Source organism: Mandrillus leucophaeus, unplaced genomic scaffold, assembly GCF_000951045.1.
Source record: "Mandrillus leucophaeus isolate KB7577 unplaced genomic scaffold, Mleu.le_1.0 Scaffold1210, whole genome shotgun sequence".
Taxonomy (NCBI): Eukaryota; Metazoa; Chordata; class Mammalia; order Primates; family Cercopithecidae; genus Mandrillus; species Mandrillus leucophaeus.
Window position 1 is genome coordinate 570,077 of NW_012100433.1, and position 19,982 is coordinate 590,058.

The 19,982-nt window shown below is 44.5% G+C and overlaps 1 protein-coding gene across 1 annotated transcript in view; it reads left to right on the plus strand.

Moving 5' to 3' along the window:
* Positions 1–19,982, plus strand: part of PAPPA (pregnancy-associated plasma protein A, pappalysin 1) — a 213,468-nt gene that overhangs the window by 158,710 nt on the left and 34,776 nt on the right. Inside the window, exons 12-16 of the mRNA XM_011971313.1 lie at positions 272–440; positions 2,742–2,925; positions 8,268–8,478; positions 9,187–9,358; positions 18,286–18,433. Coding sequence (XP_011826703.1) covers positions 272–440; positions 2,742–2,925; positions 8,268–8,478; positions 9,187–9,358; positions 18,286–18,433 — 884 coding nt within the window. The remainder of the gene's footprint in view (positions 1–271; positions 441–2,741; positions 2,926–8,267; positions 8,479–9,186; positions 9,359–18,285; positions 18,434–19,982) is intronic.

The following is a 19,982-nucleotide window of genomic DNA, read 5'->3' on the forward strand; positions in this document are numbered from 1 at the left end:
CTATTCAAGGTTTAAATCTTGATAATGTACAAAGCTTTCAACTGGCAAGATTTGAACTCTGGTTTGTCTGTTGCCATACCTTGTGCTCTTAATGAGAAATTTTATTCACTGCCTCTAGGGTCCTCTTTACCCTAGCCAGCACCTCTTTCTGTCCACAGTCTCAAGCCCCCTGAAATCTTGGAGAAAGAGGCTCTTAGCCTTTATCTTCCAACTGAGTGTGGCTGTCCTGTGAGGAGACTCCTTCTTCCCCTTTTGTTTCTTTCCTCCCCAGCTGCGTGCACTTCGCATGTGAGAACACTGACTGCCCAGAGCTGGCTGTGGAGAATGCTTCTCTCAATTGCTCCAGCAGCGACCGCTACCACGGCGCCCAGTGTACTGTGAGCTGCCGGACAGGCTACGTGCTCCAGATACGGCGGGATGATGAGCTGATCAAGAGCCAGGTATGTGCAGGTGCTGAGCTCAGAGCCTCTCTGCAGCCCAGAGAAGGCTTACTGGGTGTTGCACATGTTCTCTGCTAAATACCCAGCAGCACTTAAAATAGTGCTGCCACACAGTAGGTGCTCAATAAATATTTATTGATTAAATGAATGAGTGAATGAATCAATTAACCAAGCAAGCAGTCTGGAATCTCTAAGAAAAAGGGTTCCTGTGCTGACTGGTGTTCTACACAATACTTGCCAGTGTTTTTGTATAGGTTGCAAACATCTCCAAGACCATGGGGCTGAGTATTTTGGAATGAATATCTTACAGTCAGAACTCTGACATAATTGAATGGGCTGCTTTAGGACGAGGTGAGCCCTGTCAATGAGATGTTCATTCATTCACTAATTCATTACAAAGCATCTGTTCACTGGAAATTGGATGCTATACTAAGTGCTAAAGAAGGGGAAGCCGTTAAGACAAACCAAGTCCCTCCTCTGAAGGAGCTTCATGCCTAGTGGTGGAGGGAAAGTCAGACAACTCATTAATAATGACCGCACTGTGTGATAAATGCTGTCAAGGGAAGTGTAGGGTGTTGTGGAGGTACAGGGAGATTCAAGGGAGGTGCCTGGGAAAAGTGACATGGATCAGCAAAGGGGTGTGTGTTGGGGAGAAGGAAGAAATATATAAATATATGCACTAGGCACGGGCATGGATAGTATGTGGAAGCACATTGATGAGAAAAAAAAAAAAACATGCCACAGATTGTTTGTTTGTTTGTTTTCTTTTTCTATACTCACCCAAGCAATGAGGCTGGAAGGGCCAGCTGAATCCACTGGTGCAGGGCCCTGTCCGTTTTGTCAGGAAGTGTGGGGTTGATCTTTAGGACAACAGGGAGCTGTTGCAGGAAGTGACATGGTCAGATCCTGGTGACAAAGTCTCTTCTAGATACTCTATGTAGGTGTAGCTTGGAGTTCAGCAGTAAGACTGGTAGCAGGGAAACCCCCTCAGACAGTCATCAAAGGAGTCATGGAAGATAGGACGTGTCCTGCATGAGATTAGTGGTAGTGAATGATTTGGAGTGATGTGACAGAATGTTCCTTCAGCAAGATGGTGCTATAATATCCCAGGTGGGGCATGGGGGAGTGGGACAGGTTGTCCTGGGATTTGAGGATTTCCGTCAGTAAATGTAGCATTTTCCAGGGCTGGCCAGTGGACTTTGCCTTCAAACTGCAAGCACACAGGGCACATTCCTTATTGTTGGGAATGCCTATTTGTACAGAACTTCTGGACTTGCTCTTCTTAGACACCTACTTCTGTGTGTCAGACTTGGCAGGCCTGAACTCCTGTAGAAACAATGAAACTGTTTTGGCAGTGAGGGACCTCACTCAAGCACACATCCCTTTGATGTGTGCTTAAGAGGGAAAATGTCCTTGCTTTTAAAATCCCAGATCAACATTTGGCATCTCCAGTCTCTAGGATCTAGTGGCTTCCTCCTTGAATGAAAGCCTCCAGGCTGCAATGATTGTCCATCCCTTGGCTCCGTAGCATGGCCTTGCCCTCCGCCCAGCTCTGCCATCTTGTAGTTCGGTTCAAATCTTCATTTACTCTTTCATTTTTCCTAGGCTTTTTCTGACTTTGTGCCTTTCTCTCTTGACTATTGAGCCACTAAATCTCAGAGTAGGGAGTGGATCTTTGAGCAGTTCTTGAGTTCAATCCATCCATTTTGCCAAAGGGGGAACTCAAGTAAGGAAAGGAGCTTGCCTGTGGTCTGATAACATGGAGGAAAAACATCCAGGTTTCCTATAGCCGTGGAGAGTGCCTACTGTGTGCCAAGCACTACAACAGGTTCCTAGTAACTCGCCTAGAGCTAATAAAAGACACAAAAATCAACACTTGATGTCCTACCATTGAACTGTATTTCACAGTCTGTTTTGTGAAAGAAGTCATCATGCCCTTTGAGGTCTCAAAACCTCAAGATTCTCACAGTGAAATGGAAATCATGATCTGGGAGACTCTATAGACAGCAGTTAAGAGTATAGCCTTTGGACTCAAGTCCGACTTATCCTTTTTCCAGCTGGTTAACTTAAGGCTGATCATGTAATGTCTCAGAGTCTCAGTCTCTGTGTCTTTAATTGAGAACTGAAATATCTAATTCATGCAATTATTGGGATCATTAAAAGTGAGCTAACGTTAAACACTAAGCATTGGTCTCCTAGTACCTGGACGAGACTCTGAGCTGTCACCTTGGGAAGAAGGGTATTTCTCCACATCTAGGGCTCAGTCTGCCACTCCTCACTATGCACGCCTCTGCCTTTCAGATGGGACCCAGCGTCACAGTGACCTGTACAGAGGGCAAGTGGAATAAGCAGGTGGCCTGTGAGCCAGTGGACTGCAGCATCCCAGACCACCATCATGTCTACGCCGCCTCCTTCTCCTGCCCTGATGGTACCACCTTTGGCAGTCAGTGTTCCTTCCAGTGCCGTCACCCTGCACAATTGAAAGGTATCAAGAACGCCTTCCCCAGTTCAGCCTTCCTCTGTCTATGGGAAACCTAGAGGCTACATCCAGGCTCTCTTTCTGGCTCTCAAACACCAAGAGTGGGATGGGGTTTTATCTGTGCTCCTGACTTCTTCCTACCAATTGTGTTTATGTAAACTGCCCTGCTGTGAAGATAAGAAAGAAAAAAGAGAGTACGGATAATTATGACAGTGAAGCCCTTTCCAAGACCTTGGAAATCTTGCAAAAAAGAAAAGAAAGAAAGGATAAAAGTGAAGGAGGGAGGGAAGAAGGAAGAGAGAAAAAGAAAAAAGAGTTGCATTTGGAACTGATGAAATGAATTCACTCGTATGATTAGGGCCAGTAAGCCTTACGAAGTAAGTGTTACTATTATTCCCATTTCACACCAAGCCTCAGAGGGTTTAAAGAACTTGCCCAAGGCTGCACCATCAGTGGTGGGGACCATATTGAAGCCCAGGTCTGTCTTTCTCCAATGCTGGCTGCTACTTATCAAGAGGGGCCAGCTAGGCAGAGAAGAGCAGATATGGACAGGAAGCATCTGGCATCCTCCTGAGCGAGGCACCAGGGCTATTGAGGGGAATAAGACTCTGGCATACCGGAGGTCACATTTTAGAAAAAAGTGAGTAGCTGACCTGGGTGACCTAGAATGCTGGGATTAGATGTGGAATGTATTAATAACTCCAGACTAGGAAATCACACTTCTCTCCATCAATCAGAGGCCTTTGGGAAAGGGAAGTGCATAAATTAGCATTGATTATTACAGCCCTCATTGTGGCTAATAATAATCGTTAATCAAAACAATGCATATCCTTCCGCTGCCAACTGTGGTTAGGGAAGAGTGACCTGGCTGGGGAGACAAGGCCTCAGGAGGACCATCATTCTAATAGTTGGTGATCCCAACTTTGCTTTTCCTTTGACTAGGCAAAGGTCCTGCTGCCTTTCTCTTGAACTTGATATTGCCACCTAATTTGCCCTCCTAACCTTATCTCAAGCCAGGGGGTAAAGAGGTGATCAATGTCACCTTTCCTTCTTTTACTTGCTTCCCTTTCCTCCTTTCTACATTTTGTTTTTCCTTTGATCATAACATAGTTTAAACAAAAAGAACAATAATTTTTTTAAAAAATCTTTTATTTTAAGTTCAGGAGTGCATGTGCAGGTTTGTTATATAGGTAAATTTGTGTCATGGAGGTTCATTGTACCGATTATTTTATCACCCGGGTATGAAGCCTGCCTTAATACGCTTTAGCCATTTTTCCTGATCTTCTACCTCCTCCCACCCCCTTCCCTGTGAATAGGCCCCAGTGTTGGTTGTTCTGCTCTATGTGTCCATGTGTTCTCATTATTTAGCTCTCACTTATAAGTGAGAAGATGCGGTATTTGATTTTTGGTCCTGCATTAGTTTGCTAAGGATGATGGCCTCCAGCTTCATCCACGTTCCTGCAAAGGATATGATCTCATTCTTTTGTATGGCCACATAGTATTTCATGGTATATATGTACCACATTTCCTTTATTCAGTCTATCATTGATAGGCATTTAGGTTGATTCCATGTCTTTGCTATTGTGAATAGTAAAAGCACTAATTTTAAACAGTCAATAAATAATAATGATAATGACCAGGTTGAAATCCTTTCTGCCCTCAGTTTTTACCCCACCTGGCCCTCTCCTCTATTCGTACCTCTTATTCTTCTTAATCTGTCTTATTCCTCTGTAACTTCTGTTAAAGTCTACCCCTTACCAAGTCAACCCCTCTGTTCCTTGCAATCTCCCCGTACCAGCCCTTGGCTAATGTAGCCTCTCGATTGAGTGCTTGTCTTTATTCCAGTCCAGCTGGTGCATTTTTGTTTCCTCCAAACAATTTAGTGGCCAATATTCTTTCACATTCTAACATGCTAGAGATGGACAAGAACTCAGAGATGGCTTTGGTTTAGGGACAAACAAGTTTGGTGATTTGTTCAAGGTCACAGGTAAATTCATACTTTATGCATTCAACAAATGAATACCAAGGACCTGCTATGTGCTCAGCAGTAGGCTAGGCTCTAGGAGTAAAGAAGGTACAAGATACAGCCCTTGCCTTAGGATCTAGAAAGTGCCAACAACATGAGGCAAGTGCTTAGAATACCAGATTGAAGGTCTGAATTTCTCTCCTTGAGTTCTGTTCTATGTTAATTTCAATCTTTACAGCACTCCAAAAGAGACTCGATCTCCTGGGTAATCTTTTAAATGAAGTAATAAAAATAAGTACCTCTCTTTTGACACTGCTACCAGTTCACAATTATTTTAATGCTCATTAGAGATTGGAATTTCCTTAGCCACATTTGTAGAAAGGCTGAGCAGGATGTATTTCTCTGCATTAAAAGATGAACAAGTGAACTTACAGAGTCCCAAAACTTGATGGAACCTAATCGCTAATATCAACACCTCTACCAAGAGATATTACCCTCTACCAGGAATTTCGGGCTCAGACATGCCTTCACTTCATGTCTTGAATCATGTTCCCCCAGGAAATACAGTGGGGGAATGAGGGCAGAAGACATGGAACTGACAAAAGTCAACAGGTTCTCTTCTAAAGCCAGTTGCCACTGTGGGCAACTAGAGCTCAGTCCCTCTGGGAAACTCTGGAAGACAGTGGAGAACATGCCTCAGAGTTATTGCAACTCTGGAAACTGGCACATGAATCCAACAACTCCACCATTAGTTTAGTGGTGCTTCCAGGGGCATTAATTCCTTGGTACTTTAAACTCGCCCTACATATGGACAGAGTAAGCATCCATGACCAGTATAACAAGCCTCAGGCAGAGAGTTGGCAGTGTAGTAAGCATCTTTCACAGCATACAGGCCAGTGCCAAGAAGACAAAGGAAGGGCACATCATGTATCATACGCTACTTTCTTCAAAGCCACATTGTAGATGCAGGGTAGTGGCTACAGCTGGTGCACGGAAATACTGCCCGGCTGAAAATTCTCTTGGAGTTTGTTGCAGGGATGGGGGGACATATCCATGGTCCTGAATCACCAGTGCCTGCTTTAGCTGTGGTGCACTGCTAACTCATATTCACCCTCTTCCAGAAAGCACATTTCTGGTTTGCATTTTCTCTCTTGATTAGCATTTTGGAATCTTTATGTTCTCCTGTCACAGAAGAACCATGACTTTCACTTCATAATTTACAATATACAAAGATAATACAATGTACTTTTTTAGAGTCCCAACACCTTTTCCGCAGATATGTTATCTCTCTTGGGCAATTTGAAGAGGGTGTGCTTCCTGTACTTTTTATACAGCTCCCCTTCTCACTAACCTTGTGCTTTACCTGGGCACCCCAAAGCAATGACTGCCCCGATTGCAAGGGCAATGCAAAAAGAAGTTTGTAGACCCTGGTATTCTGGATGCTTCTATGCTTCTATGGAAACCAAATGAATCACCTTTCCGCACACTTTACTCTTTTTACTTGATGTTAAAATATCTATAGTTGTCAGTCTCACAGTTTATCAATGTGGAATCCCCTCTGGGGTTTACAGACACCAATCTGCCTTGTGCTAACTGGATGAGTCATACTGACGAAGAAGAAAAATGACAAAAATGAGAAGGAGTAAGTGGAGAAGCATATATAAAATTGCAAAGTACTTTCTCCCCTTTCTTCCTTTTCCTGCTTTTTCTTCATAGTACTTGGCACCTTCTGGCACGCTAAGTAGTATACTTTTTAGGATAACTTATTGTACTCCTCCCTGTTCCACTAGATTACAAGCTTCAAGAGAGCAGAGCTATTTCTATTTTGTTTTATTTTATTTTGTTCACTGCTTTTCCTTCAACATATAAAAGTATCTGGTGCAGAATAAGCACTAAATAGATGTTGGTTGAATGAATGAAGACTTCTGTGAAGATTCTTTCAGAGCTAGTAATGAAGATGAAAAGAAGAAGGAAAGTGGGAGGAAGTGGGGAAGTGAAGGAAGGAAAGGACGGAAGAAGGAAAGAAGGAAAAAAGTTAAGAAGCAAATGAAGACATTGACAACACTTTCATGGGCACTTTTCATAAATGTTGTTTTATTTCATCTTCTGAGCACCCTGAAAGGCAGAAGCAATTGTTTGCTTTTCACAGATCGGAAAATTGAGATTTGATGCTTCCAGAATGAATAATAAAAGCCCTGCTGATCATATGTAGTAGCCAACTTCCCATTAAAAACAACCATCTCTGTAGTTAGACAGAATTTGTTTTGAACCTCAGTTTTGTCTTTTGCCAACTAGAATAACTTGGTCGAGTCACCTCTTTCTGAGTCTTCATTTCCAAATAAAGACTGTCATACTAAATGCACTGTTTATTGTGAGAATAAATGAGATTGCATATCAGAAGCCCTCGGTACACAGTAACAGCTCAATAAGTCCTCGGTACACAGTAACTGCTCAATAAATGTCAGTTTTCTCCCTACCACTCCACCCCTCCAACCTGCAACTCCCTGAGCTTCCCAAATGCTTCAAGCCCTGGTTGTCAACACCATTCAGTAATAACCAGGAAGAGGAGAGTTTGGTGGAGAAATACAAGTTTAGGCCCTCCTCTATTTGTCTCGGGAAGGTTTTAGGCAGGCTGTGCCTCGATAATATATGAGCTGGCAGTGAAAAGCCTAACTCCCGTGTTTTACTTTTATTTGCAACGTTCCCCTTCAGACCAGCTTCCCGATGGCAATCAGCACTCTGTCAGAGCTGGCACAGGCTACGGGGGAAGTGCTGCTCTTTCAGCTGCTTTGGCAAAGCTTCACCGAGCACCAGGACCTGAACAGAAAATCAAACCTCCTGATAACACAATGCTGTCATTTCCAGGCATTGCTGTTGGGAGCTGGGGGAGGTGGTAAGCAGGACAGATACAGGGGTGCTGGGCCCAGGGGGAGAGTGGCAGCTTGACGTTATACACTCACTGATATCAGAGTTTGCTGTAGTTTCTGATATGAGCTTTTGCTGCCAACTATTAGAAGGCAAGTTCCTCCATCTCTGTGTTCAGATGCCCACTTGTAAAGTAAGAAAGATGGATTCAAGGATTGTGAATGTGTCTTTTCTATGCAGCAGAAGAGGCTCAGGATCAGAAGTCAGAAGCCTTGGATTTTAATTCACTGTAGACATGGGGGTAATTCACTCCCTCCATTTAGATCTCCTCTTCTTTGTGGCAGCTCTCTTGATCTCCCTAGGCTCCTCAGTTGGAAGTGGAAGGGGTTGGAATTCCACATAAGGGATCTCCTGGTTTGTCAAGTCAGCTAAAATCCAAGTGGCTATGCATTAGCTTGGCTAGCTTGGCTATCAGAGACTCCTCCCTCCTCTATCCCTGCTTGCCCTTGTCTTCCAGGCAACAACAGCCTCCTGACCTGCATGGAGGATGGGCTGTGGTCCTTCCCAGAAGCCCTGTGTGAGCTCATGTGCCTCGCTCCACCCCCCGTGCCCAATGCAGACCTCCAGACCCCCCGGTGCCGAGAGAATAAGCACAAGGTGGGCTCCTTCTGCAAATACAAATGCAAGCCTGGATACCATGTGCCTGGATCCTCTCGGAAGTCAAAGAAGTAAGTGGGGTTGGAAATGCAAACTCATGGGCTCTGGGAGGACAAGAGTTAGGTTCAAATGCCTTGCACTCATTTCTTCACTGGAGGCAATGCCTGCCATTCATCCCATTCTGTTCTGTGAGAAGCTGGAAGGATTTGTTAATAATATTAGCTTTGGGTCAAACAGAACAAACTTTAAGTTTCAGCTTGGCTGCCTAATGGCGATGTGATCTCAGACAAGTGACTTTACTTCTCTGCACTTCCTTTTTTTTTTTTTTTTTTTTTTTTAGCAATAAGAAGGGTACGATAATAACAGTTACAACGTAAGGTTCCTATGAAGAACAAATGAACATGTGCATGTAAAGTGTTCACAACGTGCTTTGCACATAGTAGTTGTTCAGTAAATGGTGGATAATCATAGCATCATGGTTCTAACACCCATCAGAACACTCTGTAAAAAAGGGGAGAGAACCTGGGGCTGGAAGGGCCTGAGTTTTGTGTCAATCTACATGTAGCTGGAAGCCTGACATTTCTGTCTGCTCTTGCTAAAAGAGTTCTGTGGATGAATTATCCTTAATCCCTACACAGGCCCCACCACCACCCAATAGGTCAGGTGGGGAATCAAAAATAGGAAATAGGAAATGGGGGCCCAGCTGGTGGTGTTCATGCAGGGCATGGATCTAGCCAATTGGTCCTTGAGATATCTCCTCTTTGATCCTTTCCTTGAAGACGGGCCTTCAAGACTCAGTGTACCCAGGATGGCAGCTGGCAGGAGGGAGCTTGTGTTCCTGTAACCTGTGACCCACCTCCACCAAAATTCCACGGGCTCTACCAGTGCACTAATGGCTTCCAGTTCAACAGTGAGTGTAGGATCAAGTGTGAAGACAGCGACGCCTCCCAGGTAAGCGTCCTGGAACTTGAGGTTGATACCATGGTCCCTTTCCTTTCTGCTTACCAAAAACTAGCCTATACTTCAGGAACCACTTTCTCCAAGAGACTGTTTAACTAGGCTCAAGTTGTATAATGGCAGTGTCAACAGTGCAGAAGTTAAGAAACTGGGCTTTAATTATCTACTTTCATAATCTCTCTGAACCTCATTTTCCTACCTGCAATACCATATTTTATTTGCTCAGAGATTCTTAGCTTGGAATTTTTTTAAGCACTGGAACTTTTATGAAGGAAATCATACATGGAATCCCAATGTATGAAGTTGATAAAAGTTAAGTTCCTCAAACAGGAATGGCCAGGGCTCTTTTGCCAGTTTGCTACCACCATTACCACCCATGTTGGTCCTTGAAGTATTTAAAATCACAAGACTGCCACTATACTTAGACATCAATTGGCTCCTGAAGCATAAGGAAAAAGGGGACCATATTTAGATGAGAAGTACAGTTTTGAGAATACCGTGGAAGAAAGGAAGAACAGAAGGAGAAAGGTTTGAATTTTATCTCAATGCACATGTAACTGAGAGCAAGTCCAACACTTCTGCCTGCCTCTGCTGAAGGAATTTTCCTCAAATCCTACACATGCTCAAAAGGACAGTATGGGAATCAAGAATAGGAAAAAGAAACAAAAGGCTGAAAAAACCTTAAGTCCACAAGGAGCTCCATCTCCATCAAAGCAACCATGTAGAGTTGATAACCCAAGTCCTGTGTTTCACAGGTGTGCAAGGATCATCAGCCAGGTGGGGACAGATTTCAGTGCTGGCATCGTCTTCAATCAGTCTTTATTGGTCTTTGTTATTTCATATTAGCCTCCAAATACTAGGTACTACCAAACCACCGTTCTGAATCCCTCTCACTCCCTCCACATCCAAGCAATTACCGAGTCATACCCATTCTCCCACCACAGCGTCTCCTGAAGCTGTTCTCTTTTGTCCCCAGTGCCACTACCCTGACTCAGGCCAACGTCATCTCTTTGATGAGCCACCATGCAGCTTCTTGATCATTTTCCTGTTTTCATTGCTGTGCCTCTTTCCAGTACCTTCTTCACATTTCAGCCAGAGTGATTTGAGCAATTATGTTAATCTCTCTGAACCAGGAGCCCCCATCCCTTAGGATAAAGTCCCAACTCCTTAGGGTGGCATTTAAGACCCTTCCCCCATACCAATAAGATGGATCTTCCTTCCCCACCTCTGCATTCTCTACCTTAAAAAGAGTTATCCTTGTACCTTTTTCAGCTGCCTGACACCTCATCTTCCTTCGCAATTTAGCCTAGGCACGCTTTCCTGCGGGAGCCCTTCCTCAATGTCCCTTCCACTGCTGGGCTCCGTGGCCCTCCTCAGGTTTCCCCCATGCCCCTCCTCAGATTCCCCCTCACAGCATTGGCCACACTGCGTTGTCACTGCCTGCTTTCATTCCACATCCCCACACTAGGCTGTGAAACAGTCCTTCACTGCATCTGCACCCGTCCTTGTGCCTTCAGCACTTAGGACAGTGCCAGGCACCTAGTAGGTACTCAGGAAATGTCACCAGAACTAAGGGCAGGAGGAAGGACCACAATGAACATCAAAGGCAGGTTCCTCCTTTTACAGATGAGAAAACCAGGACTCAAAGAGGTTACTCAACTCCCCATGGTGACACAGCTGGCATCGGCCGAGTCACAGTCAGAATCCAGGTTCCCCTATCTCCAACTGTAAATGGGCTGAGTCCAGTAGGCACCACCTGAGAATCCTGCTCTCATACATTCATGGCATCTGTGTCCATTCATGGGAGTCATTCCCATCCTTGACTGCCAGGCAGGCAGAAGCCAGTGCCGGAACAAACAAAGGCTAGAAATTACCATGGCCTCTTGCAGGCCGATCAGCTTCCCTCTCACTCCCTTACATAAAACTGTTGCTAACAGTTACCCAAACTGATGAGCCAAATAATATTCTGGCTGCGGTCATGTTATCAAACTGAAACTCAGCCTGCCTGAGGCCTTCCAAGTAACTTTCATGGCCAGTTTGTATTTAAAGGAGAAGAAAATGTAAATGTATCAGATGACTCAAGCAGCTCTGTTTGGCAACTAACGGAGAGGTTAGTCGCAAAGGAGCAGGGTATTGCTCGTCTGCTTAAAGAATGAGGGTGTGCGTGCCAAATGGACTCCTAATACAATTGACATTTCTACTTTGTACTGAAAATGAATTTCCTCTACCCTCAGACCAGGGGCCTGAGAGCCAAATCTAGTATTCACCTCAGATTCCCTCTTGCTGCCTATAAACATAGCAGAAATGCATGGCCCAGAGCATCTTGAATCAGCTTGTATGGAGCAGGGATTCTTTGCCTTCCAAACAAGTTTCAGATCCTGACGGGAAAGGACAAGGGCTATTGTAGGGGAGATTCACACACTCTCTTCCACTGCCACTAAAAGCAAATACAAACCTCACTTTATTCATTCTTTGGGAGCCAGTATAACACTGGATCTTTAGTTTGAGTTCAAATCCCAGCTTCATTACCTAGTCACTGGAGGCCAAGTTACTTAACTCTTTAAGCTTCACTTTCCTTGTATATAAAATGAGGAGAAAGAATACTACATACCTCATAGTTTGTTTGTGAAGATTAAATGAGGTAATGAAAATAGAGCATGTCTATGGGTACCCACTGGCCTTGTGCAGTGCAAAACCTATGCAATAATATGTGGTAGCCCTGGGGACTAGACAAATGAACTAGCCTGCTTTAAGGTCACTCCAGTGATGAGACTCCCCTATGCTCTATGTGAGCTCCTGGAGGGCCTAGAAACACAACAGATCGCCTAGCCCTCTGCTGGCTAGCTCTAAATACTGAGAAGTTTTCTGTTCTCTGCATATGGCTAGTCAGTTTTCCCAGCACCATTCATTAAATAGGGAATCCTTTCCCCATTGCTTGTTTTTGTCAGATTTATCAAAGATCAGATGGTTGTACATGTGTGGAGTTATTTCTGAGGCCTCTGTTCTATTCTATGGTCTATATATCTGTTTTGGTACCAGTACCATGCTGTTTTGGTTTCTGTAGCCTTGTGGTGTAGTTTGAAGTCAGGTAGTAGGATGCCTCCAGCTGTGTTCTTTTTGCTTAAGATTGTCTTGGCTCTATGGGCTCTTTTTGACTTAAAACCTAGATAACAGTTTGATAGGTGCAGCAAACCACCATGGCACCTGTATACCCATGTAACAAACCTGCACGTTCTGCACATGTATCCCAGAACTAAAAAAAAAAAAAAAAAAAAAAAAAAAAAAAACTGAGAAGGAGGCACCCATCCTGCATGAGGCCAGAGTGTGGAGTAAAGAGACCAGCATGAGCCGTAGTCAAACCCAGTCCCTTGCTTAAATAAACCTGTAGAATAAATAGTACTGTAGCTCCTCTAGACCAGCACTTCCCAGTAGAACTTTCTGCCGTGATACAAATGATCCATATCTGTGCAAATGATGACCACTAGCCGTGTGTAGCTATGGAGCACTTGAAACATGGTTGCAGCGAATGACCAACAAAATGTTAACTTTTATTTAATTTAAAATATTCAAAGTTGAAGGTAAATAGCCATACTTGTACAGTGGCTACCATATCAGACAGTCCAGCTCTAGCACTTATGGTATTCTTGTCTGTTTAAACCAGGACAGAGAACCTTAATGATATCAGCTTTCTTTGTCTTTGTTTTTGAGTGTCTAATGTGTACCAAGTTGCTGCTGCAGGCTTGCTCTCTTTTGACAGCTCACAACATACAGTTGGAAAAGAAACAGAATCCCCATTTTACAGATGCAGAAAGAAGGCCTGGGGAGGCTAAGTTCTTGCCCGTGGCGACAAAAGAGCAGGTGGTGGTCTTTCTGATCCCTAGCTCTGCTCTTTCCACTGCTCCCAACATTTTCAGGGCAGACCAGCAGCGAAAAGCAGAGATTTTATCCCCAGGGGGTGAGGAGCTACTCATCTCAGGGTTTAATGCAGCTCAGATGGCCCTAAGCTGGTTGATGAGATAACATAGGCCTGGCTTGCTGTGAGAAGCACTGTGGGGGCTTTATAGGTGATTCAGGGATTGACCAGCCTTGGGATGGGGACGGGGTCTTTGGAAGATGCATCAGCAGGGGAGGAAAAAAGCTAAAGGTGCTTTGTGGGCAAAGTGATGCACCTAATGATGGATTTCAGCAACTCAGCAGGACCAAGAGAGAAAGAGTGTGGTGGAATCTACAACACACCCAGCTCATTGCACAGATCACAGAAGGTGTCTCTGAAAGCCTTTCTGCCACAAGGGGTGTAGACCTGCACTCTCCATTTGTGAGCCCTGCCAACGACGAGGTATAGCTCACATATGTGCAGTGCCTCAGCTAGGTTTTCATTTCCGGGTTGTTAAATGTTTGGCCAGCACCCAGGATGTCCTAGAGGAGTTCAGAAGAGTCACAGACCCATGTGATGTTAGAGGTAGGCAGGACCTCAGAGACCCCCACTGCAGCCCGCTTGTTTTACAGATGGGAGCCCTAAAGCCCAGAAAGGGAAAGAGACTTACCCTGAGTCGTACAAGCAGAGCCAGGTCTTAAACTACGTCACTTCGTAATTCACACTTTCCACTCATCCTCCCTCGTGGGGCAACATGTCACCCCTGTACCTACCTTGGAGGATACAAAACGCATAGGAGGGCATTGACTGGGAACAGAGACAAGTGATTCACAGCAGTTGAAATATAACAAGCACTTACTACATGCCAGTCACTGGGATGAGCACTTTAGACTGATTGCTTCATTTAAGCCCCATGGCATCTGGCATTACTGCCCCATTTTACAGATGAGGAAGCTGGTGTAAACTGGTTTGCCCTGTCTTATACAACCAGATGTGGTAGAACTGACACTCTTGTTATTAAGTCAGCATGCCTCCAAATCTTAGCCATCTAGCTCCTGCACTTGCTGCCTGGGTTTTTCTTGCTCGGATGCTGCTACATTTCTTCCTGCTATTATTTTGTTTATTTTCGTGTCTTCTAAGGAGAAGAAAGCTAATACTTCTCCCTTTCTTCCTCTTCTCTTCTTTTCCTTCATCCTACTAGGGTACAACAGCTTACAGTCAAGAGACATGGTTCTGACATTGGCAACCTCTGTGACTTGGGCACATTACCTCCCCTTTCTGGCTGCTGTCATTTCTAAAATGCACTGCTGGTGGGGTTGATTCTAAACTTCTCTTAGAGACAGTACAGTAGAGTGAGTAAGAACCTCATCTGACAATTACAGAGCTCAGTATGTGTGTTAGGCTTTAAATGCTTTATATAAATGGACTCATATGATCCTCATGATCACTCTCTCAGGTAGTAGACTCCATGCCCATTTAGCAATCAGGGAACCTGAGGCATAGAGAAGTTAAAGAACGTCCCCAAATCTACCCAGCTGGGAAGTTGCCAAGCTTGCATTTGAATTCAGGCAGTTTGACTTACACCCAGGCTCTTAAAACTATGACACGAGCATCATTCGAAAACTCACTTCTTTGCTTTCTAACAGCCAGTTCCCAAGTCTGCAAAAATAATATAATTTCACTCTACTGTATTGTTCAAGTGATTTTTAAAGCACTGAGCATGTTATAGGTGTTTGATAATATTATTATATGCCTTCAGCTCTCTGTGGATCTGTGTAGCTAAAGCAGCAGGGGAGTTAGAGCTCAATATGCTCTTGTAAAAACAGATGCACAGGCACAGAGAGGCAAACTGTTTTGCTGAGAGATATTCAGTCCTCTTATAAGAGATTTCACCTTAGCATGAAGAATTGTACATTTGGAGTCAAACATACTCAGTCAGTTCCCTGACAACACCCAGAAAAAGTACCCTCTGGTCTTCCCAGATTGCAGCTTCAATTATGCCAGATCTTCTCTGGTCAAACTAGACTCAGTCAGCAATAATCGACTACGAAGTTCTAAACCAGGTGGTAGGCAATTTCTGAATGCACTAGCATCTACTCTTAAAGAAGGATTTAAAAATCCAAAGAGGCTCCAGAAAGTCTGCTGTGCAGAGGGCACAGCAAGGGCAAAGATGTGGAGGTGGGAAAGCAAGAAAAGTTTGCAGGAGAAACAAAGCGATTCACTTGTCTAGAAGGAAGGATATGTACATAGCAAGAGATGGAGCCAGAAATGTCATCTAGATTCCACTGTAGAAGCCCTGAAGTGCCAACCTACCAGTATGCCTCGTTCTGAAGGCTAAGGTGTCTTAGCAAAAGGATGCTATATATTTTTAAAAGCAAATTTCGCAACACAAAGTACCAGATGAACTGGGCAGGAGAGAGATAAACCAATGGTAGCAAAACCAGTGCTTTATGCTCCCACCTTTCATTCATGGTGGGGCCTCCCCAGTGTGAAACTCCATGAGCAGACTCCGGCTACTTCTAATACATTCTCTGTTACAAACTAAGCTCTCCAGCCAGCCCTGGCCCAAGTAGTGCTGAGATCTGCAGACCTTCAGGGGCTGGAAGCCAAATGCATCACAGGCCCAGGCCAAGGCTCCAGGAAATTGGGGTCAATTTCCTACTCCCCAGAGGGCCCAGGAGAATCATGGGGCCTAGAGCCTGGGGCTCTGAGAGGGAGAGTCTGGGTTCTTTGAAGCCACATGAAGCTGCGTAACTTTGCCATGAGCCCCTACAGAACCTCTGGGAGTGAACTCTGCAAGCCGCCTTGCAGCTGCATGCTCAAGATGGGCCACCCTTCTCCCAAGGCCAGAGAGGTTTCCATTGCAATTGCACCCTCCTTCTGCCGGCACAGGAGAGGCCTGGAAAGGGGCCCCTTTCTCTTCCAATCCTGTATCTTTGCAGCTGTTTTCTCACATAGGGGAGCCTCAGCTTACATCAGGTCTTTTAAGGAGTTTATTCATTTTCTCATGCATTCATTCATAATTTATTCCCTCATTCATTCATTTCTTCATTTACTCACTTGTACATTTATTTCCTCATCCACGCATTCATTTATTTTCTTATTTCTTAAAGAAATACATTCTATCACTCTCCACCAATTCTTGTTATGAACAAACAAGAATTAAACAAACAATTCTTGAATGAACAAAAATGTCTATTAAGTGATGAATGAATGCACTGAGTGGCCTGGACCTGTTAGGCATTGTGGAAGACCCTGAGGATACAAGGTTGAATAGGACACCGGCCTGGAGCTTGAGGAGCTCATTGTCTTGTTGCAAAACCGATGATAAACAAATAGGTAATGTCTTATCAGAGACATTTAGGTAGTGCCCCATGCAGAATTGAGGTGGCACGAGAGCAGGATGGGTTGTGCCAGATAAGGTGTTTGCAAGGTAGACAAGGCGGGTGGGTAGGAAACATAGCAGACGGAAGGAGCAGTGAGCATGAAAGCACAACATATGATGCCTTCACGAATGCAGGCAATTTAAACTGAAGTTCAAGGTTGGTGGTGGTGCTCTGGAGAGCAAGAAACTAGAGAATTAGGCAGAATTAAGGCTGGGAGGGTTCTGGAGCCAGCACAGGAGTTTGCATGGAAGCTGAAGGTCACAGGAAGCCATTGCATAAATTTTTGCATTGGTGGAGCACAGCCAGCTCCTCTGGCCTCATGTCAAGTTTCTCATCTTATTATAAGCCTGAAAGGGGTAGAGAATATATAGCTTGTTCTTAGATCCTTCAGAATGTGGGTCCCCTGCACAGAAACCACCTGTGATTCTCCATTTCTTTTTCGTAGAGTCTAAACTACTTACATTGGCATTTAAGGCTCCACACTTTATCTGTGTTACCAGCTCATCTTCCCCTTCTTCATGCCTTGAATCATACAATTAGAACCACACCAGGCCCTCCAACATGCACCATGTTTTTCATTGTTTGCACATGCCCTTCCATCTTCCGGGAGTGTCTTCTGTTCCTTTTCTGCCTGCAATTCCATGCATCCTTGAAAATCCCTTTCCATATATCATTTCCTCTAAGTGGCCTTCCCTGATTGTCCCCTCATAACCAGTTACTCTTCCTTGTGTACTCACAGCACTGGTATAATATTTAATCTGCCTCACTGAGCACAGTCACAGTGACATGGCTGGTGGCTCACATGACTGCCATTCCCACTAGCCCGCAGAGGCGGGCACTGGCTGTCTTCACTTCTGCACCCCACAGAGCTGGGCACAGATTGGACACTAAGAATCTTACTTGAATTAACTTTCTGAAATTCGGAAGTTGGAAGGGGACTTCAAGAAGGGATTATGTCTTCAAGCTGCATTTGCCTAATGCTTTGCAGAAGATCGAGAAACTGTAGTTCCCTGTTTTAAAGAATTGGGAGGAAAGCACAGATATAAATACCCCCATATCACCCTCTTCATGCCATTATTGTTGGAATGGAATGGAATGGAATGGAATAGAATGGAATGGAATGAAAGAAAGAGAAGATCAGGAAAGGAAAAGAAATGTCTTGGAAGAAAAAGCTTCTCAACTAGACTCAGATTACTTAGTCAACATATGACAGAGCCCTGACATAGGATACTTTCTCACTATTTAAGAGGAAGCAAACTTTAGTGCTCCTCATTAACCCATGCACTTACTCTCTGTGTCAGTCAGGGAGCTGATGGGCTCCTACCCTCGCAATTAAAAAAAAACTCTCACACACAAATCAAAACTATAATTGGCTCTGATTGAAATTTCTGAAAGACTACTAAGCTTGGACTGGCATTCTGGAAGATCTTGAGCAAGTTTCTTCCCGGTCTGAGTCCTCAGTTTTCCAATATATAAAATGGAAACACACTAACAATACATCCTTTTCAGGGTGGTTGAGTTTCAACCATTGTTAAGAAATTGTTTTGGAACACTTCAGAGCTCTGGAGAGATGAAAAATTGTTTTCTGTTTTATTCTGAATAGCTTATTCAATTGGGGCTGGTGTCTCTCTTGGTCCTGACTGTGTTTCTCTGTTGTTCAGGGACGTGGAAGCAACATCATTCATTGCCGGAAAGACGGCACCTGGAGTGGCTCCTTCCATGTCTGCCAGGAGATGCAAGGCCAGTGCTCGGTCCCAAACCAGCTCAACAGCAACCTCAAACTGCAGTGCCCTGATGGCTATGCCATAGGTATGGTGGGCCCAAGAGGGGAGCAGTAGGAGGGGAAATTCCTTCCAGCAATTCAGGGCTAAAGCCTGGGTGGGTCATTGAACACCCTGGTCACATGAGTTCCTGCATAGGCACTATGGAAAGAGAGATGAATGAGTGTAGACCATGCCCTCCCAAGAAGAGAATCAGGGACAGGGATATGATGACCCAGTGGTGGGTGAGTGTAAACAGTTACACCAGAATACAGAAAAGCTGTCAGGTGCCTGGGGAGGGGGGGAACACAGAAGACTCCCAGAGGAAGGGATGCTTACGTGGGGATTTAAAAAAGCTTGTCGGGGAAGAAATGCTATTGCAGGCAGAAGAAACTCTGTGACTGAGGAGCAGGAGTTATGAAAGCACACATCACATTTAGGGAAGCAATAGTAGTCTAGTACCGCTGCTTTTATTATTAATTTTAAAATTTGCATCATACTAAACATTCATGAGTACCTGATATAGTTCAGGCCCTTCGTCAAGCACTTGAAAGGCATTATATCTTATTCTCGCAATAACCTTTAGTAGATGAGGGCATCAAAACTTGAGGGGATAATGGAACATGCTCCCAAATCCTGAGACCCATCCCATTCCAAAGCCTGACTTTTTTCTGTGGCATCTCAGCTGCATCCAAGATGAGCATAAACTGCATTTTCAAAATACTCTTTGTATGGTGACAGGCCAGCTCAAGAAATACACACAGTGAGGAGAGACAAGCTGGGAATGTATGCCAGGGATTTGCCTCGTTGAAACCAGGTATCTGGACGGATGCGTTAATCACAAGCACCACAGCTTTCCAGGGTACTCAGAGTGCAAGGAGTGTGACCTCATTTAAGGGCAGTGATGCAGACCTTTTGGGCTGATTCCCTAATTGACCATGATGAAAAGCCTAGGGAACTGAATGTCCTTTCTCCTGGCCAATATGATTTATGGAGCAATCGCCAGGAATGTCTGCTGTAGAAGGTTATCTGAATGTGCAGAGACCCAACATGATTTTCATCCAGCAAACAGAGAGTTATCACTGCGTGTCCAGAAGCAAGGCCTGTGGTTGGAGAGGGAAAGTTCATGGGGACTGTCCGTCCCTTTTTGAAGATGAAAACACATGCACTCAGATAGTAGAAGTTCTTCACCTTAACTTACAGTGGGAATCAGCACTCTTGCATTTAGCCCAAGACACTGGCTCCTGCATGGGTCAGAAAACACCAAAGCACATGATTGCTCTCACTGATGGTTTGGAAGGTACTTTAAGATCTTATACAGCCACCAATTCATCTTGTGTGTAAGTTCTTATACAGCATCTTGTAATGCTGACCAGGAGGGTTGCAGAGAGATGGGATCTTATAGGACCTGCTAATATAGGCATTCTAGAAGGTGGGGCAACACATGTTGCCGTGGTGAGCAGCATGGGCTGCACCATCCCAAGGCCAACACTTTCTTTCTCCTTTCCATCATTCCTGATAGGTGTGCGTGGTCCTGATAGGTGTGTACGTCTGTGAGGGGGTCCCAACCTCCAGCTCAATCATAATATGCAAGTGAA